This window comes from Oenanthe melanoleuca, chromosome 7, assembly GCF_029582105.1.
Source record: "Oenanthe melanoleuca isolate GR-GAL-2019-014 chromosome 7, OMel1.0, whole genome shotgun sequence".
NCBI lineage: Eukaryota > Metazoa > Chordata > Aves > Passeriformes > Muscicapidae > Oenanthe > Oenanthe melanoleuca.
The window spans coordinates 27,722,801-27,749,323 of NC_079341.1; the positions used below are offsets into that span (position 1 = coordinate 27,722,801).

The 26,523-nt window shown below is 43.1% G+C and overlaps 1 protein-coding gene across 3 annotated transcripts in view; it reads left to right on the forward strand.

Moving 5' to 3' along the window:
• The window catches only part of KALRN (kalirin RhoGEF kinase), a 455,469-nt gene that overhangs the window by 396,047 nt on the left and 32,899 nt on the right, over positions 1 to 26,523 (forward strand). For all 3 annotated transcript variants that reach the window (XM_056495829.1, XM_056495830.1, XM_056495831.1), the window contains 12 exons: positions 5,376 to 5,659; positions 6,390 to 6,494; positions 11,593 to 11,723; positions 15,172 to 15,238; positions 16,486 to 16,589; positions 18,487 to 18,556; positions 19,086 to 19,172; positions 19,912 to 20,004; positions 21,085 to 21,135; positions 21,454 to 21,531; positions 22,336 to 22,521; positions 25,536 to 25,707. In XM_056495829.1, the coding sequence (XP_056351804.1) occupies positions 5,376 to 5,659; positions 6,390 to 6,494; positions 11,593 to 11,723; positions 15,172 to 15,238; positions 16,486 to 16,589; positions 18,487 to 18,556; positions 19,086 to 19,172; positions 19,912 to 20,004; positions 21,085 to 21,135; positions 21,454 to 21,531; positions 22,336 to 22,521; positions 25,536 to 25,707 (1,428 nt within the window). The remainder of the gene's footprint in view (positions 1 to 5,375; positions 5,660 to 6,389; positions 6,495 to 11,592; positions 11,724 to 15,171; positions 15,239 to 16,485; positions 16,590 to 18,486; positions 18,557 to 19,085; positions 19,173 to 19,911; positions 20,005 to 21,084; positions 21,136 to 21,453; positions 21,532 to 22,335; positions 22,522 to 25,535; positions 25,708 to 26,523) is intronic.

Genomic DNA, 26,523 nt, shown 5'->3' on the forward strand with positions numbered 1-26,523 from the left:
CTTGTGTTTACTTATATTCTTCACTAGAACCTTTTTCAGAGGCTGTGTCTGAGGAGACAGCTTATCTGTTGATATTAGAAGTTGTAAGATACATTATTTGCACTGTTAACCCCTAGTGTTTTCACTAGAGGAATAGCTGTAAAGGGACTTTGTCTTACCCAAATGTTGTTGCTTCCCAAACTTTTACAAATCCATGCCAGGTTTTACAGGCAGAATGGGCTCTGACACTAAAACCAGGATCGGTACTGTCATCTGCCTAAGCCACAAAGTTTTGTAACCCTGACTCGTGCCAATAAAAATGCTTCACTGAGAATGTTTTGGACATTTAATACAAAAGCACAGAAGAGACCAAAGGAGCAGTGTTCATACCTCATTCTTTGCATGCATCAGGTAGAGATTTAGTCCCAAATCCCTTGAGCAGATCCAAGGGGTTCTCAAAGCAGCATTTCCCAGGGGACAGTATAAAGCTTCAAGAGACTGAGAACTGTGAGCTGGAACCTGCAGCCTGAAAGATGATGGAGGTGCTCTTGAAAAGAGCAGGAGGAGTGCATTTTGATGGTTTAGATGGTTCTTGTTTGTTTAGTGTGAAATACACAGTCTAGATGATTCCTGCTTTTCAAGATTTTTTTGGGATGGAGATGCCCATTCTTTAGGAAATTTACTTGTATAGACTGAGTTAGTCTTTTAACCACATCTGATTACATTCTGTCTTTGTCACAAGTGTTTTTTTATAGGAACCACTAAATGTGGGAAGTGGGCTCTGTTTAGCACAGCAGAGCTGATTTATGTGCTCATAGTCAGATTGTCATTATTTGCTTTCACAAGTGGAATTATCTGTAAAATAAAAATTGTTGATTTAAATGCACATACTAGTGGGACTTCAGAGTTCCCATTCTAGCTCATTTTCTTTGACTTCTGTGGAAAAATCCTTTTCTCTCAGGCTGTTATTCTGGGATGTAAATGGAGCCATAGATAAATCAGAAAAGGATTTATCTCACTTAAAGCAGGACTGTGCCCTGCTCTAGTCTCCTGTTTTTATAGCTATATTCTGTGTTATCTTCTGGTTATGGACACATATTTCTTTCTTCTCCTTTATGATCTGTCATTATCAAATAGAGTAGACTGATGTTTTCTTCTGAGCTGCTCTGAGAAGCCTTTTCCTTTCCCTGTTAGAGGTCTGAGGTCCTACAGAGGAGTCTGGTGCTGCCTGAACCTGATCAGACAAACCTCCCCTCCCATGTGTGCTCTGGGGAACAGGGGGGTAAAAATAAAATACCTTGTATTTGTGCTCCAACAGGAATTCCTACTGACTCAAATGAGACTATTACTGTGTCTCTAAAACCAGGTTTATGAGATTCTCATTTTGCTTTTCACCCAAGGTTGCACAGAACTGGAAACTTTTATTTTCCAAGTACAAGAGCTGTGCTTTTACAGATGTCTGTTCATTTGACCTACAACAACAAACATTTCATGGCTGCAGCAGTGCAAAAGCTCTGAATGTTAAAGCCCTTTGGTCTGGCTGAGTAGCTCTCACAGTCCTCTTGCCAGAAGTTTCTTGAGGTTTGCTTAGGAGTGTTTTGGAAACCATCATTTCTTCTGTCTGAATGAATGGTTTGGCCAGGAAATCAATCTAGCCACATGAGTCTGCTGACCTCCCTACACCCGTTTTGCTTCACCAGAGCCCTTTTTTCAGACGTGTGTGCTGGGGCATTGGTGCAGGACAGTTGCTCAGGCAGACCCTGCAGTGTGGGGACACACACTGCTCTGCTGCAGTTATCACACAGTGAGCTGCTGCAGCTTTCCCTAAAGCTCCCTGGCTTTTCTTAAACAAACTGCATTTCCAAAGAGCTCTGCTAAAGCAGTTTGCAAAACGCATGTGTGCTAGTGCTTTGCAAGAAGAGCACAGTGAGTGTCCTCCCCTTCCTCTCGATCCACCTGGTGTCTGGGTCTCGGGCCAGTATCGAGTGTCGTGATTAATGTGTTTGTAGCAGAACTCATGTGACTGAGGAGGTTGTCTGCAAGGTCTTTCCTGGCAGATTTTTTTTGTGTTTCATGTTTCTTTCTCCCAATTTGTGAGCTCTGCTTTTCCTTGAGCTCCAGTCCTGCCTCTGCAACCATGCTGATGTGACCTGCTTTATGTGCAAAGGAGATCATTCTCAGTGTGGCTGGCAAACTGCAAATGTGACTTGCTCACAAGTACACCCACATTTGCAGTTCCTTTGAAAAAGAAAAAGGCTGGTTATGAATATTGTGTGTGGATTCTTGGTGTGGATTTTGGATAAGGCATGTTTGGTAGCAGTGGGAATTGGGATGGTGAGATGGAAGTGCTTTGTACCGGTGTAGGGTGTGGGCAGAGATAAATCACCCAACATGGAAGGGCTCTCATGGTGGCTGGGGAGAAGGGAAATTCATGCCAGCCTTTCTCTCCCAGCTCTTTGCCTGTTCCCCAGCCAGCCTTACCAGGCTTACCAGGCAAAATAAAGCCATGTCTCCAGTCTTGGGTTGCATGGGCCAAGCAGAGTGTGGGCTCTGTCCCATGCCTTACCATGCTCAGCCAGGGCAGTTCAGCAAACAAGGAGAAAGAAGGGGACTTCATATCTGACAGGGTTGCATGGCATGACCAACATGTAGTAACCCTTTGGTAAACAGCCCTTTTCATCACCAAAGGCATGACCTTGAGCAGGAAAATCCAGCTGGGATCATTGGATGGTGTTAACAGTCTCCCTCTGGAGAGAGCTGGTGGCTCTGAAGCTCATGTTCAATCTGCAGAAGGTTCTTGGATCTGGGTATCAAAATTAGTACAAGCAGGCAGGGTGGGCTGTGGGCCAGCTTGGGACTGGGACTGTTTCTGCCCATTTGCTGCCTTCCTGGGACTGGCAGGATTACTGACCATGGCTTCCCCAGGACAGCTGAGCAGAGTGCCATGGCAGGAGAGGTGCTGTGTGTCTGTCTGTGCCCCAGCTGTGGCTGTGTGCTGGGGAAAGGAGAGGGAGGCAGCAAGGCTGGGCCTGACCCTGCTGGTAAAACCTGGGGTGTTTTCTGCTGTCCCTTCACAGGCATCAGAGCTCCTGAACTTGGCCCTGCCTTGAGCCCAGTGGTTTGGGATAGGATTGCCTCTCCCTTGGGGCAGTCTCAGGCTTCATTAGCCTCCTACCAGCTCCCTTCCCTTACCAAAAGTTAAATTGGCAAAGTGCTGTGGGCTGGAGGTGGGGGTTGGACTGTGCTCCTTACAAGATGGAGTAAAAACCTCTCTGTACATCAGCTGAGATGTGCTGAGATCAGCTCATCCTTGGTTCTCCTCAACTGAGCCCAGTCCCCAGCAAAGGCAGGGAGTCCCTGATACAGCTGCTCCCCAAACCATCCCTGGAGTGGCAGCCCCACAGAGCAATCACTTGCAGCGTTTCTCCTCCTGACTGCAGCCCGGCTCCCTTTTCTGCAGAAATTCCCAAAGTTCATCCTCCTGCAGCAGCAAAGCCCCTTGGCCAAGAACCCTCAAGCTTCCCCCACTGCCTGTGGGGCTCTAGTGCTGCCAGGGGCACGAGGGCACTGGGAAATCCAGCCCAGCACTGTGAAACCTGGCGTGCTGCTGACGCAAGGCGCTGATAAACCCGCCGAGCATCGCGGGCAGCCTGCAGGGAGAGCTGGCCAGAGCCTATGAGTGGGAGATAAGCTGGGCCTGACAAACATTATCTGGCACTGGTTGATTTAGCACTACTTCAGTACATGAAATACCATCAGCAGGAGCTGTTGTTAAACCCAGCCTTTTGGAGATAAGGCTGCTACTTTGCCCTTGCGGAGGAATGCCAGAAAATCCCCAGCAGCTTCACCTGGGATCAGCTCCACCTGGAACCCATCCTCCTCCTAGTTCCTCTTGCACTCACTCCTGTTGTCAAAAAACAGATGATTGAGATTTTATTCTTGTCTGGGAAATGAACTTCGACTTTCTCTAGCTTGTTAAAATTATTTCTCTATGTTCTAAAATTTTACCTTTGACATCAGGTATGTAATAACTTATTGGTTCAACTTCTGGCTGGTGCTGTGTATGGCTATAAAACATTCTGGTTCTCATGGCCTGCATTGTGCAAGCTGGCAGACAAGGCAGGATGCAATCTCTGCTTCTGCAAGCAGCTCTGCCCGGAGGGGATGTGATCTCTTCGTGCAGGTAGCAGGAGCTGCCTCTAAAACAATAGAGGTAATGATTGTCTACAAGAGTAGCTCTCCCTCAGCATGTGTATCCCAGCATCTCTAATGGTATTTATTGCTGAACTGAGAATATCTGGATGCACCAGTCTATTTTCATGTGTTTCAAAAACACAGGTTTTTGATTTCTGCTGGGACAGATAAAAGATTCAGAGATAACAAAGTAAAAGTATTTAATCGTATCAGTTGGCTCTTTTCTGATGCACAGCCTGAGATGTTTCTTACAGGCATGTGAGAGTGTCTGAATTTTGTAAAAAAAAATCTTCATCTTAAACTGTGTGGAATTAAACATCTCAGTCCCTGATAGGGAGGGGAGGGAGTTTCCTTGCCATGGTTTCAGAAAGTTGAAAGCAGGGCACTTGTTCCTGAAGGGCAATTGTGAAATCTTTGAGCAACTTGTTTGTTTTGGTTTTAAAGCCTTACTGACATTGGCACATCTTTGGTCTGTTGCATTTGGGGGGAGTAAGGAAGGTTGAAGCCCTTTCTGAGGTGCCAGTCTGAACATGTGTATCAGTAACTGAGGTTGGATGCAGTTCAGCAGAACCTCCTGCTTCCATATAATGAAACTATTGTTTCATTTTAAACCTTATTGAGGTTTGAAGACTTTGTCATCTTTTGTAATTGCTCATTCCAGTTTCTTAGTTCTAGTGAATGTGTGAACTCTTCTGACAGATTGCTTTCAGAGGCAAATGAGATAATTTTAAGGTGCTTCAAAATTAATAAGTAGTCTAACTAAATCATGCCATTGGGGTCTGGAAACAGCTGAGGAACAATTATGGAACCTGACAATGTGTTGGTGGCTGTCAGGTTTCCTGTAGTAATCTACTTTCTGTGCTTATTTTCTTCTTGGCAATTCACAATGAAATTGTGGGAAGAAGCTGAGAAATTCAGCACTCAGTGTGAAAATTAGGCTCCCATAGAAAAACCTGAATAAAACCCTGCACATAAAGAACTTTGCTGTCTGCAATCTTTCATAGAGACAGTGCGGTAGGAAATGAGAGAGGTGTGTGAGATTGTGGGAAATGGCTGTTGCAGGGCATATTCCTCTCTCTGGTGTGCAATAAAGTTTGCATAAAGTCCATAGGTCAGCAAGGCTTTCCCCAGGCAGGCTGCACTCAGGCTCAGCGCTGCCCCGGGAGCTGCCATGAGGTCTCACCTGCGCCGTCTCCTTGCAGATGCATATTCAGTCTCCTCCAATGACAACGGGGGCAAGTCTGACTCCGTGGCCAACCTACAGCCTCAGCCATCCCTCAACTCCATCCAGAGCTCCCCGGGCCCCAAGCGCTCCACCAACACCCTGAAGAAGTGGCTGACCAGCCCCGTGCGCCGCCTCAACAGCGGCAAGGCCGAGAGCCACGTCAAGAAGCACAAGAAGGTGCGAGACGGCAGGAAGAGCTTCGACCTGGGCTCGCCGAAGGCTGGCGACGAGAGCACCCCGCAGGGGGACAGCGCGGATGAGGTGTGTGCTGTGCCTGGGGCAGGAACTGCCCCGCTGCTGGGGTAGGCTCCTCCATGGGAGGGTCTGGAGGGAGCAAACCATTCATAAAATTGCTTTGTAGCAAACAGCATATCATCCATGAGCAATGAAATATGTAAGGAACAGTGTTTCACAGTTTGCATATATTGTTATCTTTTGACTACATTTTTAATAGCCTATTAGAAAGCTGCCAGGGACAGAAATGAAGTTATTCTGGAGCAGCTGTTATCACTTTTTGCTGAGGTTCATATCACCTTTATGCTACCATGGCAGTGTAATTCCTTAATGAAAGAAATACTCTGAGAAATAGCCATGTTTCTGTTAAATCTGCTCTGTGTTGTAGCTGCAGTTTTTCCACAGGCGTATTCTCCACTGTATTTCCTGGTAAAGTGAATGAGGAATTAAAAGCCAAAAATGCAGAAAAATACTAACTGAACACAAATAGAGGAACACCTTTAAAAAACTGTTCTTATTTAAATGAAAAAACTACTATTCTGTCAGCACACAGACAGATGTAGCTGCCTTAGCTGCATGAATGGCACATAAACTGTGTTTCTGTAAGCCTTAGAATGCACCCAGATAAACCAGCAAAACCTTATGTCTTTACTGCTTCTCTTCCATTACCTGCAATTCCCTCCATCCAACACAATTCTGAACTGAAAAGATAAAAGAATCCTGTCTCTGTTTCTAATTATATTTAACTTTTCTTCAGAAGAGCAAGAAGGGCTGGGGAGAAGATGAAGCAGATGAAGAGTCTCACACACCACTTCCTCCTCCTATGAAGATTTTTGACAATGATCCAACCCAAGATGATATGGTAAGGCCTCCCTTACTATATAATTGTTCTGTTTGAGTGCATTTCTCACATAGCTGTATCACAGTGGTTTTGTAGTGGTCTTCTAGTATCAAGGGCCTAGACTTGTGGTGAAGAGTCTCCAATGTGCAAATGATAATCTAATACCTTTCTCCAAGTGAATTTACAAACAGTGCTAGATAAGAAATTTAGCCCTGGCATCCCATTTCATGGCAGGTCGATGGTGTGCCTGTGCTGTGTGTGTCAGAAACTCCCCTTGGATCAATAATGTGTGTTTGCTACACCTGCTTGGAAAGTGCTGCTGGTGTCTGGCTGTAGCAGGAGAAATGGTGTTTGGTGGCACTGTGCTGGTGGTGGTAGTTCTCTTCTCTGACACTAAGGCAGGATTTGCTGGTGGTGGTAGTTCTCTTCTCTGACACTAAGTCAGGATTTGCTGGTGGTAGTAGTTTTCTTCTCTTCTCTGACACTAAGGCAGGATTTGCTGTGGTAGTTGGCCCTGTGGCTTGCAGGGTGCTGTGCTGGACTCAGAGAAGGAACCTGTGGATATGGCTGAGACAGTGGTTTGCATTCACAGCCAGTCCTGTCAGTACAGGTCCCCACCCTTTCCTGGTGCTGTCATCTCCCTTGTAGAAAACCACCCTCCTGTTTTGCAGCTTCCTGCTTTCCTGCTGGCATCTGTTTTTAGCGCTGCCACTTCTGTATCACTGTCCTCTGATTGTAATTGCTGCAGGCAAAGAGGCAAGGATTGGGGAGATTAATAAATTGTCAGGAAAGAAAAACCAAAACAACCCAGAATGTTCTTGGGGAAGGTTCAGGCAGAAGTTTGGAAATACAGAGAGAAGAGGATGTAAATATTTCTGAGACTCAAGGAGCAGAGTGATGGAGTAAAGGATTTGGGGGCCTGCTGCTAATCTGTCAGGAAATGTTATGACATTGTGGTGGCAGCAGGAGCAGAAGGAAGCAGCTGGAGCTGTGGACTCCTGCCCTCAGCTCTGTGTGCTCATGGCTGTCTGGTGATGGCAGAGAGGAAAGGTCAGCAGAGCAGAGCCCTGGGGGATCCATGCCCAGCACAATTGCTCCTGGCTTGTTCCCCATGGAGGTTAGCTAAATGTTTGGGGCTTAGCTTGCTTTTTGGTTTTGGGGAGGTGTTTTTATTTTGGGGGATTTTTAAAAGAAAAACAAAAGTGCTGCAGCTCAGGTCATGGTGCCATTGATTTCAGTATTTCTTAAATATGTTTCTGACAGCATAAATGTTGTGGAATTAAGCTGTTTTCTGCTTCAGATGTCTGAGCTTTACAGAGTGTTTTGGTATCCTGTTTCTTCACCCACTCCTAAAACAGAAGATTAAATAGAGCAAAATGCCTCTGAAACCCTTTTTTTCCTTGCCTTACTCCACCTTTTGTCAGGGGGGTAAAAGACTAAAGCCAATAGGGTCCTGAATCTCTGGCACAGGAGCACCAATTAGCAATGTTTGAGCCATGCAGGAACTGAAAGCTCTTTAATGTGTTAATTTGGGCACAGTGTCCTGCTCATGTCCTCCCTCTGTGCTGACAGGCATGGGCTTAGGCTGGACCAGCAGCAGCAGTGTGGGGCAGTAGCTGCATGTATGGGAGGTGACACTTTTCCCCTGAGTCCATCTGCCAGGCAGCACTGATTGTGCCTCACTGCTCCTGGAGGCTCTCATAAAGACAAATTGCAAGATCTTTTCATTTTACAAATTCATAATTTGCTTCCTAAAGAATAGAAATACCATATTTCTATTTTCCCCACTCAAACCAGACTCTTGTTGATCACAGAAGTTTTATTTAGCACTGGAATTCTTGTAGGCAGCAAATGTTTTCATGCTTCCTTCAGAATCCTGCAGTTATTTACTTCTCAAGATATTGAGCAATTTCAGTTAAAATAAGTGAGAGCAACAGCTGTTAAGTGCCTCCAAAAATTGGACTCCTCCTGCTAGAATGGCTATGTTTGGCAGTTATCATCAATGTCTTTGTCCAGTATCTTTTTAACATCTTTATTTTCAGTCTATTTTTTTTTTTTTTCCTAGACAAGTCTGTCTGCATTGCAGGTGAAACAGGCAGGCTGAGCTTTTACATTAGTATGAGATTCCTGCATTACCAGCCTAATTCCTCAATTACCAGCCTGATTACCTGTAGTTTTTGTTGTTGTTGTAATTAGAACTGTTGATTAGATGTATTATTTGTGAAAGACAAGTTGATGAGTAGCAATGTGTTCATGTTTCTGTTCTGTCATGAGGCTTCTGGTTAGGTTTAATCTCGTTTGCCTTTTTTTTTTCTTCTCCTGGGGATGTGTCACTCAACAGGAGCAGCCTCCCCAAAGGGCTGCTGAAAGAGGTGGCCAGCTGCCTAATTCCTGCCATCACATTTCCCCATCTCCCTCCCAGCCCTGTGTAATCTCTGTCAGATGCCTGTTTGCTGGCACCTGCACAGTGACTTCACTGAAATAGCTCCCTCCACAAGACTTTCATGAAGCAGCTGAGGGATGAATAAGCTTTTTCATCATTTATAAAAATTTAGCCATGCTTTAGTCTCTGTCAGCCTGACAACAAAAGGAGGTTGTCCAAGGGCTTGTAGTTTTAGTCAGTGCTGGTATTGCCTTCAGAAGAAATGTGTATACAGGTGAGCTAATAAATCCCAATTCCCATAGCTACTGAGTGGATTTGGGTGTTCAGACTGAGGTTTCCTAGAACAGCAGTCAAGGGGTGATATGCCCTTGTGGAGCAAAAACCTTAAACTAAAACAGAGTTTTTCTGCCCTCCTGTGCCAGGTACCCAGGAGAGGTGAGATATGTAGGGATGTTTTGTCTCCAGTGGTTGCAGAGAGGGGACAGAAGAGTTACACATTTTAGATGACTGAAGTTGCTTGAGTTGGAGGTGCCATCCAAGTTCATTTGGAGTTGCAGTTGATCTGGGGAAAGGATGGGGGATGATTTGTTCCCCCCTGGCTCCCTCCCCTATTGCCTGTAACTCCCATGTGTGCCTTGTGCTTAACTGCTTTTATTAAATATGCATGTCTGGGGGAGGGGGTAATTTCTTACATCTGCAGTAAAAATCAATTTTCTGGAGCCTGTAAGGCCGTAGATGCCCTTAGAAGGTGGAACCAACTTTAGGAGTGTTGTAACCTGTTTGTACATACACTTCAGTTGTTTGACACTGTTCCCTGGTGCCAGTGTTGGAAGTGCTGCAGGGAGGTGTGCACCAGAAGTGGATGGCAATTCCATGCTTGTGTGACACAGCTACACTCACTCACTGACCTGCATGGTCCCTCCTGCCTTCCTTCTCCTGTCTCAGAAGCTTCTTCACTGACCCCTTGGTTTCCTACTCCCTTCTCATCCTGCTAACTTGCTTTTCCTTTGCCACCTGGTGTCTTGCAGTCCTCTTCTTTGCTAGCTGCTCGCCAGAGCTCCTCCGATGTCCCAACTGCTGCGGATCTTGTCAGTGCAATAGAAAAGTTGGTCAAAACTAAGCTGGTAAGTTTAGTGTTGTGAAAACTGTGTACACAGCAGGCCCAGTGGGACTCTAAGGAAGGGCTTTAAAGGCTACCTCTTGTTCTGGTTTCCTTGCTTTCTACCTTCATCTGCTCTGCTTTTATTAACCCTGTGTGCTCTGCTTCTCAGTAGTGTCCAATATTTTGTTCCCCTGTGAGATGAAGCCAGCATCTCACACAGGCTCTGTGCTGCACACTCAAAAGTCACTTCTGGAGTGGCTTTGCAGAGCATGAGCTACTGTACTGTACAATTTCTGGGGTCTTGTTAGCATTCAAATATTTTACACAGTGAGATGTTCTGTTTGTTTTATTTTAAGGCTTGTTCTGAGGCACAGGAGTTTTACTACCCAATGGGAATTTGTTTGGTGTTCTGGTTTCGATGAAAAGACTCTCTAAAGAGTAGAACTGCTTGAAGTACCACAGCTGTGCTTTAATTTTACAAAGATTCATGTGTCACTTTTAATCTGCCTTGTCAATTCTTTCTTGCAGGGAGTGGAATAAGCAATAAAAATGCTCTGGGATTAATTTGTTCAAAAATTTCATATCGTGTGCTCTCACTGTCTGATCCCATGTCTGCTGGACAAGGAGTAAATCCTGTTTCATGTCTTGGCTTCTTTTAAGTTTTCCCTGAGCAGTTAAAAATGTTAATATTAAAGCTAAACCTTTTTCTACATGTCCCAAGACCTCTAAAAGTAGCTAAATGCTTTCTCTGAACAAGTTTAACATAATTAACAAGCAGGGATATGATGAACCTACAAAGGTTCATTTCCTTACATCTACTGGAATTATGAAGAGAGTAAAAAGAAAATTTTAAAATCCCCACAGTGATCATTAAATTACTGCAACTCTGAGCAAGCATCTTTATCTAGTGAATCACTTCAGAAGGCTTTGGTATTTTCCCAGTTTGAGATGTTGTACATGAAGAGAGTCAGCGTTCATGTGCTTGATAAGGCATGAGTGGTAAAGGAGCTTTTTGTGGCATGGGAAGCCAAGAAGGCTTTTCCCAGGAAATTCACTTAAAATGGTTTTATTCCAGTGAGGGACTACTGACAAACTGAAAAGTATTTAATTAATCCAGTTAGACATATTTTTTTGATGATATTTTATTTTCTCTCCCCCACATGCAGTCTATTAGACTATTACAACTGCTTTCAAGGGATTTGGGGAAAACTTTGATTATTGTGGAATCTTACTATGTGTCTTTTCTATTTCTGTGTTGTGTTTTATTTTATTACAAGAACCCCCCATTCAGCTTTTGGCAGAGGAGCTTTTAACCACGTGTAGCCTAACAATGGTCCTGATTGAGACATCAGGATATTTCCAGGTTGATTTGAAATAATTTGGAAGAGTTTTCTTTTCTCAGATCTACTGGAACATCTTTTTCCACCTTCTAACAAGAGGATGACAACTCTGCTTTAAGGTTTTTTTTTTTGTGGGGTCCTACATCAACCTAAAACTAGTTTGGTTATGTTTCACAAAGTCCTGCAGGAGAGTATTTCTGAATACTTTATAATGTTGGTTGCAGAACTGAATTGAATACTGATGCTGAAGGTCAAGGAAAATGTTTATTCTGTTGTTCTTTGGGGTTCTTTTAGACCCTTGAAGGAGGATCTTACCGAGGAGGCTTAAAAGATGCCACTGGCTGCTTAAATGAAGGAATGACACCTTCAACTCCCCCACGAAACCTTGAAGAGGAACAAAAAGCCAAAGCAATGAGAGGCAGGATGTAAGTTGCATTACTGGTTCTTTCCAAAATATGTACCCCAGGAGGACACACAGCAGCACTCCAGGAACACCTTGTCGTCAGTGAGTGAGCATGGAACTGAGAGTAAAACCATGTTCTGCTTGCTTCTTGTTTTTCTTTATGTGTAAAAACGCTTCATAAAAGAGCTTCCACACACAGGAAATTCATCATCACTCTAAAATGTACAGCTTTTACACCAGATAGCAAATATATATTGCTGTAGAAGCCTCTGCAGAGCTCAACAGGTATTACTGAGATGTTTGCATTGGTAATTACTGCATTGCCAGAGGTGAAATCAGCTCTCAGAGGGGGGATATGTGGCTGACCTTATTAGCTACCTTTGAGAAAAAAACAGAGAATCCTTCTAGGATTTTTGAAAGAGTTATTTTTTGCTGTCATGATTAGCAAAGGGACATGATTCAGATGTATCTGTGGTAGAAACATGCCACTGAAAATAAATGGTAATGGGAGAAAAAAGAAGTGGTGACAGCTCATGAAGGTTGTTTTTTAAAATTAGCTGTATACCCCCTTAAATTTGGCAAAAATAATGCTTATTCCTTCAAAGCCTGTAATGATTAAAGCATTTCTTAAATGCATGTTCAGCTGAAGAACACAGAGAATTGGAGCAACAGGATCAAGGATTATAGGACAGAAAGCTGAGGTGGCTGCTTTCTTTGTATCAACTCTTACACTAACACCAGTAACTGCAATGATCTAATCAAATGGAAGGGAAAGTAAAAATTGAAGGGAAAAGTAACCTTCCATACAGCTCTCATGGGAGTGTGGTGAGGTGAGAGATGGAAGAAGAGCCCTCCATTTGGGAAAGATGCCAAGTCAGGGAAGAACAAGGAGGTGGTTAAGAATAGAAGATGAAGTAGGAGCAAAGACAGTGAAAGCTATCATTTCTTCCTGCAGTTTGTTGCAGGAAGCCAGAGAAGGGATAACAGTGAGGTTCTGCAACAACTCCCAGCAGCAGACAAGGACATGGCACTCCTGGATGTTTCTGAATGGCAGAAATTTTCTGCAAGGCAGGGAACCCACAGGGAAACATCTCTGCCCATGACTGTCTCCTAAAAGCTCCTCAATATTGCAGGATCTGGAGTTCCTCTGGCAGCAATTCATTAATTAGGTGACTGGCAGCTAACTGCAGGTTGCAGTTTTAGTGCAGAGACCTCTGCCACTGAATAAGCACAGCTACAGGAACTCTTCTGGCAGGGGACTGGCAGCCTATTATGTGCAATTAGTAGCTGCCAGAATTCCTAAACACCAGGATGTTTAGGAGCACCTGCTAGTGGCTTTCAGCACAAGACATCTGTCTCCCCTCCAGCTCCTTTGTGTCTGCATTCTGTTCCCTGCAGCTTGCTGGGTTTAATTCCATAGTCATGTGAGGCAGCTGATCTCCCAGCTCGAGCTGTGACCCTCCAATCCCCACAAACAGCAGCTGAACCCTTGCACAGGCATGGGCAGCAAATGTCCTGTTCCTGGCAGCACATCCATGCCAGCAGTTAGCCCTGGTGTGAGGAAACTCCTGATTCCATCAGGCTGGATTGCTGCATTTGTAAGCAGTAAGACAATAGTCTTATTGAGTGTCATTGTTCAATATAGGTCTAATCCAGAGTTTCCAAGATATCCAGCTATTCAGACTCAGTCAGAAATGAGGAGGCTCAAGCCTGGCTCCTGCTTGTGCCAGTTTAAACACAGCTGTGTAGTCAATGCCTGATGGTGACCAGGGCAGTTTGCAAGCAACTCCCTGCCCTTGCTCCTTCTTATCAGAGCAGGAGATGAGTGAACTTGAATTTTTGCCTACATGCATCTCAGAAACCTTAAATTTGGAAGTACCTCTAAGGTGCTGCATCAGATAAGCTTCAGAGAATGAGTAGAGATGGTCAAGGTTGATTTTCCTGCTTGGTAGGAAGAGAGGAGCAGAGGGAACCCTGGTGCTGAATTTAAAGTAAGCAGTGGAGGTGCAGACCCTGAATCCTAGTAGAGGTGTGAATTGGCAGGTTTTGTCTGTTCACCAGAACCCTGCTTGCTGCACTGGTTTTTAATAAACACCCACCTGCCTGCAATGTTATGTACTGCAAGTACCTGCTGCTTTTTTCTCGAGCAGAACAAAGATCCAGGTGGATCTTTGCAGTAACCTCGTGGGTGGGAGAGGTTCTCCCATTCCCTGCCAGGCTTGCCCTGAGGCAGAGGGGGCTGTGGAGGCTGTCCAAGGGCAGGTGGCTCAGGCAGCCCAGGCTGTGCTGGCAAGGGGCAGCCTGTGCCTCTTGCCTCCCCCGTGTTTGCTGCCCGGGCAGCGCTCGGCAGAGCGCTCAGAGAGCACCAGCGTCTGCTGTGGCTGCTGCCAGCCCTGCTGCTGCCAAGGGGGCTGGATCTCACCCTCACACCACAAGAAGCTGTTTGACTTTTTTCTGCCACATGGCCAGAGTATCACCTCTGCTTTGTCTGAGCAAGGGACACGTTGCAAGCGCAGCAGGAGCAGGGTTGATTTTCTCAGTAGCCTCTCTTAACTCTCTCCTTGCAGTGCCAGTCTGGTTGCTTTTTTTCCCTCCAGGTATTTATATCTTAGCACTGTTTGCCCTCAGTCCTATCACTTCAAGGGGGTCAGTCTGGTGAATGATGGGGACAGAGCAGTATCAGACATGAAAGCTCTGCTCTGACAATACAGAGGAAACTTGAGGACAGATGGAGTTTATTTGTCACGTGCCAAATCTATGTATTGGCAAAATTGTGAGACAAACTGTCTGCAGCAAGGTGTAACTTTCTGAAATTGTCCTCAAAAGAACATTATGTGATTAGCCAGTTTGAGTTACAAAGGAGGGGCTTTTTTTAGCCTGCTGTTGTTTGCATGCACCAGGCCTTCATTAGATGACTCCCTTACCTAGGGTTATTAGCTCTGAAATCAGAGTTAAAACATTCACACCCACACATAGATTACCTACTCCAAACGATTAGGCTTTTAGTTAGGGTGGGAAAGGGGATTTGTTTTCCAAGTGTTTGAAACTTCCAAATTGATACTTAATTGATGAATCCATTTGGTGAAGCCAAATGGACTGGGGCAAGAAATTCACTGACAATCAGGACACATCTCCATCGTTCTCAGGGGGGCTGTGCAGGGAATGGGCAGAGGAGATCAGGGAGGGGTAGTTTAAGGTACAGCAGCTGTTTGTTCTGCTGCTCTTGCACCATCCTGGGATATGGGGGGAAGAGAGATAGCAGGAGAGAATGGTTAAGAGATTTGAAACTACTCTGACCCAACATGTGATGTTTTTGTCTTTTGCATTCCACTGAGCTCTGAGTGAAGGGTGAATTGTGTTATGTGATCTGGATGATGATGGGGTTTTATGGTGAGGTCATATGTGGTAAAGGAGCAAATGGTAACATCAAGGAACATGGTCAAATACTTGTGTGTTCTGTTTTAATTTAGGTTTGTCTTAAATGAGCTGGTGCAGACTGAAAAAGACTACGTCAAAGACTTGGGAACTGTTGTGGAGGTGAGCTGAAGCAAACCCTGCTATGCAAAATGTTTTCCCAATAAAAAGCACCATGCTGACAAGTGACAACAACAAAAAATACAGCATGAGAAACAAACTGCTTTATTTTATTTTGCAGTCTGCTTCCATGGTCCCCTTCTCATGTTGACAGAAACAAGAAGAAATGCCTTTGGAAACTATTTTTGTTTCCATCTAGCAAATGTTGTATTTTAGGTTCAACTCCACTGTGCAAAGATTTTTCTTGGCTACCCTACTTGTGACAAACTCTTTTTGCTGTATTGCAGCTTTGGAAGTGTTGGTGGAGAATTAACTTATGATCTTATTATGAACTTATTTCATGCTTTTCTTCCTGTCACATTGGGTAATGGTAGCACATACTTTACTTGAACTTGCACCTGGACTTATGTCCTGTGTCTGAGTACCTTTCCAGAAGCTGGGCCTGGAACTGTGTTGAGGTGCATGCGTGTCCTGTGGATCATTGTTTTGCAAAAAAGCCTGAGATAAAAGAGAGTTTAAAGTTTTTTTACATTAAAAACAGTCTTTCTTTTTTTAAGCTTCAACTTGCAAAGATTTGGCTGCTCCCTAGGGAACACCTGCCACATCTAACTCAGTGCAGTTCTTTTTCAGTTCAGTTTTTTTTCCCAGCTAGGACTCAGAACTGGAGACATGTGATTCACCAGTCCAGAGAGAATTATCAGTCTATCTAACAGTGATTTTCAGCAGCTTCCAAACTTGAAAACCTTTGTGTTATGTTCTGTTTACACTGTGCACCACTGGCAAACCTGACAGGGCTGTCTTGCTCCAAAGGCTTACAAAGAAACTCTCAGGAGGTGTGAGAAATCCTGTTCTTGTGACTCTAAACTTACTGCCACAAAATACTCATGGTGATGAATGGAAGAACTCTATACAGAATCTGATTTCTTCCTCTTAGCAGAGAAGCTAAGAGCTTGACAAACTATTTTAAATTTTATCTTACAATTGCACTTGTCACTTCAACTACGTCTAATAATGGTTTGTGCAAGTATTGCAGATATTCTAAACAAATCCTTTAAAGTTTTCTTTTAAGCAAACTGTGTAATTTAAAGTATCTACTTAGGTTTCTGGTTTTAAATTGAAAGATATTTTGAGCATTTTAAATGTAAAAAATCCTGGCATTAAACTTTAGCTTCTTTGAAAAAGAAAAGAGTGTAATTGTGCTCCCCCTTCAAATGAGCCCTTTGCTGAATCACTGATCCTTAATCCTAAAGGGCTTCATGAAGAGGATGGAAGAAAAAGGAGTATCTGAAGATATGAAAGGGAAAGACAAGATTGTATTTGGCAATATCCACCAGATCTATGACTGGCACAAAGAGTAAGTTTTTGGTTTAGTTCCTCTTTAAACACCTTTCTAACCTCTTGTCCATAGAGGATTAGACTGTATGATGTCTGTATGTCTAAGCTGCTTTTAATTGAATATCATCAGGTTGTTCAGGGCTGAACTTCCAAAGGACCTTGCCTCTCTTTAGATTGTCTCTGTTGGTTTGTAAGTGCTGCTTAATGACATCACAAATCCTGGCTACCTTGAATCCTGAAATTATGTTCTGATTCATGTGCTTTTAGCCAGTCTCTCAGTACTCTAAATCCTGATGGAGGGCTTTGTTTTCCCAGGCAGAACAGCACAACTGCATGATGGAAGGCATTGTGCTTACCTCAAGTTTTCACAGTGAGCCTTGGCAGGCTGTGGCCAAGCTGATGCTTTTGGCTCTGAGTTAGGAACTCCATTCCTTGAAAACCTTACTCACAGAGGCAGATTACGAGAAGCTGCTGGAAACACCAACCGTGGGCCATTTCCCATGTAACTTTGTGAACAAATTCTTGCTTTGTCCATGTCTTACTTATGGAGAATATGGTCATCATTTAAACTCTGCCACTCAGAAATACTCTGCAGCTCCAGCTAGCTAAAATTTGAGCATGAATGTACAGACTTCAACAATGGGTACTGGACTGGGTCTTCCTTCAGCTCTGGACATTTCCCTCAGCCAGGAAACACAGTGTCCTTGTTGTCCTGTGTCCCATGGGTGCTTATCTCATAGCCTGGGTCTGTCCTTCTGTTCCTGACAGATGACCTTGTGAGCACAAACTAAAAAATGTCAGGGAAAGCTTCACCTTATGTTAAGTTGATACCAGAAAATGGAGTATTTTTACCAGTGCCATTCCTTGATTAAGTGTGAGGATAGTAGTTTTCTGTAATACAAATGGAAAGATTCCCTATTTTTAGTTCTGTATATCTGGGTCAAGAAGCCTATTTAAATGTAGATGAATGTAGCATTTATAGAGGATTGGGTTATGGAAGCAGCTGTATCTAATGGTAGCAATGAAGGTTTTTAATTGGGACATCTGTCCAATTTGCATAATTTTTTGAGTTTCTGGGATTTCTTGGGATCAGATCATTGCAAACATGTCCTCACAAAATCTGGCTACTGTCACAAATCTGTGGAGGTATTCAAGACTGAAATCCTGAAAGGAAAAAGGAAAAGATCATGGACAGGATGATTTTCTGGATTTGCCTACCAGATAGAAAAATCTAGCAGTGTTTCTGGAGTTTTCACCTCACTTTTATGCATCCCAGTATATTCTTAGAAAGGGCATTTGAGCTAGAATGAATGACCTCCCTGAAGCTGCAAGTCAAGATGGAGATGGTGTTTATGAATTACTGTGGCTATTGTGAATTAGATATTGCAATTTATTAGGAAATAAGAAACAGTGACAAACAGAACATACCATAACTCCACCAGCAGAACATGTTGATTGATTTATTCAGGTGGAAACATACAGCAATCTCTTTCACATTGACCAGAACTCCAGATCTGCTCATGCAACTGAGAACTGGTAAAGCTGGAGTTTTCATAAGCTGAGTTTTCACAAGTTGAGTTTTCACAAGCATTTTGGTATATGGGAGGGTTTCACTTTGGGAGTTCTCAGTGAAGGAAAGCAACTCTTGCAATTAGATAGTGATCAGCACTTTCTGAAAACTGAAACCACTGTCATAGTAAAGAACAGCAGATAGTTTGTAAGACAAGACCTCCACAATTCACAGCTCTCATCTAATGATTTAGAAATCCCACCATTAAGGGCTGAAGCCAGTCTTACCTTTTCATTTATTATTGAATACTGGAGTTAAAATGCCACTGTTACATCTGAAGGATGACTAGTGTGCTGCTTGGATGACCTAAAGAAGTATTCTGAAGTGTTCATATCCTTTCTTTTAGCTTTTTCCTGGCTGAACTGGAAAAATGTCTTCAAGAACCTGAGCGTTTAGCACAGCTTTTTATTAAGCATGTAAGTTTTATTTTGTTTCCTATATCTATACAATTGCCTTTTAGGGTGTGATGGCTACTTTTCAAGTTTGTGTTGACTCAATGCTTTTACATGTCTAAACTGAATTTAAACATAAAGTTTCCCTGTAGTTACACACTTTCAGTGGGCAGCTGGATGGCACTGAGGCATGTGTCATTGTCTTCCTGCAGACAACTTACTTGGGGGGCAACACTGATGTGGTCAAGGACATCTTCAAAAATACAATTATGGCACTTGCCAACTGCTACAGTTTACATGTTCATGTGATGTTATCCAAAGTATAACTGCAGAGGAAATTTCAGACCTTTCAGAGTCAGTGTCACATCTCCCCTTGCCAAAGCGCAGAAGTGGAGAGCAGAACCAGGATTTTCTTTCCTGCTTTAGCAAACTAAATCTTTGATTAAAGCCAAAATAAGGAAGACCATGCAGAATATCATAGCAGCTTTCTGCCACCTTTCAATAAGAGGAGGGTGGGCAGCATGTGAGGTGTGCTGTGTCCCTTGCCTTCCAGGAGCGCCGGCTGCACATGTACGTGGTGTATTGCCAGAACAAGCCCCGCTCTGAGTACATAGTAGCTGAGTATGAAACCTACTTCGAGGTAAGCACAGCTCATTTTACATCATTGCTGCTTGAGCCCAGGTCAAGGACACTGTTATGTAACCTGTGGGGTTTGCCTAAAAGAACTCCTGGAGATTTTGGTACTGCACATGGTACTGAGGTCTCTGCCATACAGAGAAAGTGTTACTATTTAATTGCTTTTAAATTCTCATATTGTGAATTTCTAATAGCTGTATAATTCAGTAGTAACTGTGTGTGGCCCTCAGAGTACCACAAATGCAGTAATTTCTGTTCCAAGTGAAACAGGACTTTTAAATCAGTAATGTACAAACAACAGGGGAGGTAAAAGCTGTTGGAGCTGGGTGGTGCCTCTCATAAATCCCCGTCTGTTTCAAGAAGTCTTTGGGACTAGACACATGGATAGTAATGTGAAATGAGCTTGTTTAACAAGGGAAAGATGTTTCCTTTCCCCCAGAGTAGGAGGCCTGTTGTGCAGGGCTAATCCCCAGTGCAGTGGGAAGGGTGACCCTCAGCCCTTGCTGGTCAGCTCCAGGGGGGATCCTGTGCTTCCAGCCCCTCCAGCTCGGTCACGACTCCTGCCCAGGAACTGCCTGAATAGGATATGCCAGATTCTTAAACCCTCAGAAATTCCCTCTTGCAAACAAAAGATTAAGAACAGACCAACTTTCTGTGGAAATAAATCTCTGCTGAGACGTTTTATCATATTGTCTGTCTTACTCTGGGATTGTTTGCAATTGTTTTTAATCCTCATTTTTTAGGAGATTCAGCAGGAAATAAGCCAACGGCTGACCATCAGTGACTTTCTAATTAAACCCATTCAAAGAATAACTAAATACCAGCTTCTTCTCAAGGTGAGTGAAAAAATGCAGTTTGGATTAAACTCTAGTCTGCATGTTGCATTAGATGCTGTTAGTTTAAATCTGCCTTAGACTTAAATGAGGAATAAATTAATCAAATTAAGAGGAAAGAGGAGTCTGCTCTCTGGGCATGCAGTGACAGAGGCCCTTGGAAAATGTCCAAAGAGCAGGAGGCTGCATCTGTGTGAGTGGTTTGTAATGTAGGAGAGTAAACAGAATTTTTTTAACTTTCTTTTGGAATTTTTTTATAGAAGGGTACACTTCAAATAGGAATTTTCTTCCTCTCAAGTTTCAGAGCAAACTTTCAATTTTTTTTAAACTGGAACAATGATACACAAATGTATTGCAGAAGTCTGTCTTAGGTGCTGAATGACATGCTTCTAGTAAATTCCACAGCCTTCATTTCTGAATATCTGTCTTCAAATTAGCTGAAGAAACTTATTTTCAGAATATTCTGAATATCTTAAAATTTGGGGAGCTCACTGCAATTTTTTGTCCCAAGGAGCCTGACCACTCTGGTTTATGCTGAGTTATCCATAATGGCAATTACTCAGAACTCTTGAAAATTCATCCTGAGGGGTCTGAAGCCAATATCTAAAACCAGGCATGTCTGAACCCACCCTGTAGTGTCCAGCAGCACTGGGGCTCTGAGCTGGTTTCCCCTCTTTTTTTCCCCTCTCCCCCAGCAGGCTGCCATCAGCCCAGGTTTGGGAGCTGCACACTAGCAAAGGCACAGCACTGTGCTCCCTAAAATCCCAAAAGGAAAAAAAAAAATCTTTGTGAATGTGTGTGTGTGTGGTCTTGTGGCTTAAGACAGGGACCAAATAAGCATTCCCAAGGTCTAACCCCAGCTTTGTCTTTTTTTCTGTGATCTTCTCAACAACCATCCACACCCCTCTTCCGTATTTCTAAAGTGGTTATGGCATTCAGCAATCTCTGAAGATAAATTTATTAATATGAGCAAGTTTCTTCTCAGAAAATCACATGCTGAATATGCTTTTTCCTTTTCAAACTGGTGCCTTTTGTTCTTTCTTTTCTGAAGTGCCTTAATGCAAACCTTTCTGCTTTCTCCAGGACTTCCTGAGGTACAGTGAAAAAGCTGGTCTGGAGTGCTCCGAGATAGAGGTACATTTACATGCCCTGGACAATAGGGCTAATGGGACTTTGTGTGGAGAAATGAAAACCCCAGTATTCCTTTGACAATAGCTGAAGATCCTACTGGCATTCTAAATATGGCATTTCTCTTAGTTTAAATCAGAGCTAAAAGATGATGGCACAGTCCTGCATTTTAGTCCTGCACCATCCTCTTTTAGACATCTATTCATGAGGGCCTTGCCATGAGTCACTCCAGCAACTGTGCTATTGGGCTCCATTATTTGAAACTATGCTTTCAGGAACCCTCTGGTTCTCTTGTAATAATGCAGCATCCCTTTTCCTCAACAGAAAGCAGTTGAATTAATGTGCCTTGTACCAAAACGTTGCAATGACATGATGAACCTGGGTCGCCTCCAAGGCTTTGAGGTATGCATTTGCATTCTTCTTTTAATAATGACTAGATAAGGAAAATTACTTTCTCTTTCTATGATTGTCTCTACAATCTACCAGAGCTACTTATACAGGGCTTGTTCTGCAGTGCTGAGCTGCATGCTTTGGTGAGGTTTCAAAGGTGGGGGAGTTACACAGCTCTCACTCTAGACTTGGGACAATTCATATTGTTTCTTCAAAATGTGAGGTCTGTAAAAGCTTCTGCAAGCTTTAATGAGACTTATTATATCTATTACCAGAGCAAAACAAATGATGAACCAGCCTGCTCTGCCTATTAGCATTAGCATGAATGTCCAGGAGGGGACTTGGGAGTTACAACCCCACAGGGTTCAGCTTGTGGCTTGTAACTAAGTGTAGGCTTTGGGGAGAGGTCTTATCTCCAAAAGGAATTAAGATTTGTCTTACTGTGTTATGCACTGCAAACAGGTAGGTCCTGGCTTTTGCACATTCTGAGGTGTTGTGTCAGTGAGTGCTGGCATAGGGCATGATGGAGAGCTCTTGGCTGGAGCACTACAGTGGCATAATGGGAACAGGATTTGAAATGAAGTGAATAGAACAGTCTGCCTGAGACCTCTTGCTTCTGGTTTTATCTACACAGTGGCAATGAGAGCAAGGAAAACCTACGTTGTTTTCCTTCAGCTGAAGTCACGATTTATAGGATTGCTGCTGTGGTGACTTAGAGGGGATAATGCAGGGCTGCCTGGAAAACTTGAGCTGCATGAAACAGAACACATCACAGTGGGTCAGAGTCTGTAATGTTGGTGCCTTGTGTGCTTCCAGGGCAAGCTGACAGCTCAAGGCAAGCTGCTGCAGCAGGACACCTTCTACGTGACGGAGCAGGACTCGGGGGTCCAGTCCCGACCCAAGGAGCGCAGGGTGTTCCTCTTTGAGCAAATAGTTATCTTCAGTGAACTCCTGAGAAAAGGGTCTCTAACACCAGGCTACATGTTCAAGAAAAGTATAAAGGTGAGAAAGAGGGAGAAGCATATTCTGTTTGATGGTCGTGTGAGGTTCATCCTGTCACAGGGGACAGCAATGTGCAGAAAACTTTGCATTTACCTTTCAGTGGATCAGAAGCTGTTTAAGGCCATCTCTAAATAAACCACTGGGTCTCTAAATTTACTGGGTAATTTTTACAAGGAACACAGCCAGGGCAGGTCCTCTATCATTCATAGCTCTGAATTAGCAAATATTGCTACAAAACCTGCAGTACTCAAAGGAAGTTTACAATAACTGCTTTTATGCATGATCATAAAAGGTAAATGAATGTACAATATCCAAAACAGTCATTTTATGCCAAACTATAAATCAATACTAAGTCTTTATATGATATATCTGGAAATATCTCCCTAATCCGGGCGAGGGCTCTTAGTATAAATTTGGATGTTGCAAGAATGTTTCAAAGACAAATAAAGCCACACATAATTCTAAAAATACAGCTGTGAGGAATTATAAAACCAGCTAAACTATAAAGAGAGTTTTGAGAAATTAATTTTGGTTTTAAGTAATGTGTCCAGACTTTGGGGCTGGGGCTAAAAGTAAAAACTGAAAGTAACCAGCGGAAATCGTTCTTTGTTTAACAAATGCAAAGTTAACCTGTGACATGGTCAGTGAAGGTGAATGAGTGCTGCACATCTCCTGGTAGAACAGACTTTGCTGTGCCTGCAGAAAAAGCAAAACCACTAAATCATTTGAATTTCTGGGTCGTTCAAAGCTAAGAATCCAGTCTGGCATTGATTTCCTTTTCAAAGATACAGGTTAGGAGACATGGGAGAATCTATTGTGTTTGCTCTAAATTTTAAATGGTGCATTAATATGAAATAGAAGAGAACACTATCAGCTGAAATAATGCATATTAACCAGTATAACTAAACAAATTTACAGTAAACAGAGTATTTACTGAAATGAGGTCATCTTCTTGGCTAATGGAAACAGCAGCATTTACTGAAAAGCCTATATTCATTTGCAAGTCAGTGTATTTTATAGTTTCCAACCAAATAATAGGCTATAAAGGGAAAACTTGAAGTGTACAAATAAACAATCATCTTGATTTAGATGATCAGCTTTGTTATATCTTTTTGCTGATTTATATAATTATTAAGATTGGAGATGGAAATAGTATGAATCATTTTTACTTCAGTTTATTGTATATATAACAATGAGGCTTTTATCTGCAGGAAACAATTTCTGAATCGTGTATTGTAGATAAAGAGAGAAAAATAAATCTCTCCTAATGTCAATAAAATTAGCTAGCATCAAGAGTATGAGTTGCTTTTCTAGTTACACAGCCCACGAAAGGAATGCTGTTCCCACTGCCTGAGTTCAAAATTTTAGTGTGATAATTTTCCAGCCCCTTTTATTCCAGTTGGCAAACAGCTCATTCTGCTGTTGAGTGTCTGCTGCAAATGTGGGATCCCCTGTGGCTCCATGTGTGTCTCTCCCACCTCAGCTTGGAGTTTGTGTGCCAGCAGCTCTCACACCCTCCCTCCCAGCCCCTGCTTCAGCTTCTCACTGCTTTTGCATTGGTGTGTTTCCCACAGAGAAGAGCTGTGGCTCTCAGTGGGGCAGGACCATTCCCTGCCTCCCTGGGCTCTGAGCATCCTCACCTTGCAGTGGAGCCTGTTTCTTTCCTCTCTGTCACAGCCAGAGAAAAAGTGCCTATGACTTCAAATACAGCTGTTCTGGTCTGTCAGTGGGATGGGACTCCAGGTATTGTTCTCCAAGGTCTGTCACACTCAAACTGTGGCAGAAGCTTCAGCATCTTGTCCTGCAGTAGCAAAGAACCCTTTTTTACACAATAAGGTCCTTAGTGTTTGAAAAATGGCACATTCCTTCTCAGATGCTTCTCAGCTGGGTACCTTTCAGGCTCTCCAAATACCTGAGTGGAAGTGCTGATGAATGCATCTCCCTGAGACACAAATAGGAGGTTAGGGGACATGTGTACATGTTTTTTATCTGGAGTCATAGCAGGGTTGGTTCGGTTATCATCCAAAGGAAAATGAGCTCAGATCAGGGCTGTCCAGGCTCACTTGTGTGTCCTTGTCCTTTCCTTACCCTCATGCCAGGGGAGTTCCTGCTTGTCACTGTAACTTCACAGGGACCCCCAGAAGCAAAGGGAGATGCTAATTCCAGTTTGAATGCTGGACAGTGTTCTGATGTGGAGTGGATCTCCATACCATGTCAGATACTCAGAGCAATTGGAGATGGATTTCTTCTAGGGAACATTACTGCTTTAGTCTTCAGAGCTGTCTGCTTTTGACATGAAGACACTCCCTCTCTTGTTTTTTTGGGAGGCTATGCCAACCTATTTTAGTTTACTACCCTAAGTGTCTCAGGAAAAGCTAAACTTATGCACTTAAGCTTGGCACTTAAACCAGAAGCCTCCCAAGGGCAGGGCAGCAGCCAAAATTCCCATCCTTGTGATTTCCAGAAAGAGTATCTGTGACTAGAGTCAAGTGAAGTGATTGCACACAGATGACTCTAATCTGCTAGAAATAAGATCTGTTGGAGCATCATGGGAGAATTGCTCTTTTTTTTCATTATATCCTTGTGCACAGTCCATTCCATTTTTAAAATGTGCTAATGACTGAAACTTTCTTATCAGAAGACCAAAAATACAAACACTTATTTAAACTGGAGGAATGATAGACTTTATTAACATATTAATAAGAACATTTTTGCTCTATTTATGGGTTTCAGTAAATTTAAAGCACACCAGTCAGGTCTATGCTACTTAAAATAGAAGTTGTAATTCAAGACAAGGCGGGTGGATGTCTGGTACATCTGTCAGAGCTTTATTAAGCATCATACTTAAGATTTAGATTTATCTGGGTATATCTAGATGAGACAAATTCTTCTTATTATGATCTAGCTGTTGGTTATTGGACTTAATTATTTTCAGGAACATTTCACAACAATTTTGATTCTTGTGTAATGTTAACTCATGCTCCCTGTGAAATGCTTGCCTTGGCTTGTTTCAGATGAACTACCTTATCATTGAAGAAAATGTGGACAATGATCCCTGCAAGTTTGCTCTAATGAGCCGGGAAACATCAGAGAGAGTCATTTTGCAGGCAGCTAATCCAGAAATTCAGCAGGCTTGGGTACAGGACATCAACCAGGTCCTGGACACACAGCGAGATTTCCTAAATGGTACGTGCATGCTCTTTGTTCTGCTTCCCAAAGTGTAATGCTAAATGGGATTTAGAGTCTTTGTGTGCTTCTTTCCTCTGTGAGGAAATTATTGAGCCACTCCTGCACGTGTCAGTTGGGCTCATGTTCCTCAGGTACCTCGTGGGTGCTGCTTCTGTTGGTGGTACTTTTGTACTGGGGTTTGCAGGGCTCTATCACCTGGTGCAGAGATATTTTAAATCTGAAGCCATCTCAAGTTCATGATGGGGCCATGTGGCTACTGTGTCTACACAGCATCTCTCAATTACTCAAAATCAAGGTTTGTGCCCAAGAGCATCCTGTTAGACATCACAGTGAGGTACCAGCTGAGGATGTGAGGTGGGGTGAAGGCTGCCTCACCATGCACCTCCCTGCAGGTCCCAGCTCTGCAGGGCAGCAGCAGCTTTCAGTTAAAAAAAAACAAAGGAAATGGCAAGGAAACAAGGGCAAGGGCTTGTTTCTCCTAGGAGCCATGGGAGCTGTGCCTTTCCAAAGTATCAGCTTTGCTGTAGAAATACATTTCAGGTGGTCTGAAATAATATTTCAGATTAAAGCTATGCTTCAAAAAAACCCCTCAAAAACCAGACACACACAATCAACAAAAGTGTGTAATTTGAAAATACAGAAGAATCAAGTTTGGTTAACAATTTTAGCTTGTTCTTGCTCCTGAGTGGATGGGGGTAAGAGAAGGGAAAAGGACTAGAGAAAGAATCTAAAAAGAATACATCTTTTGTTTGTTTGGCAGGAACAAAGCAATTTTGGATGCCTCCAAGATTGCTTTAAACTATTCATTTCAAA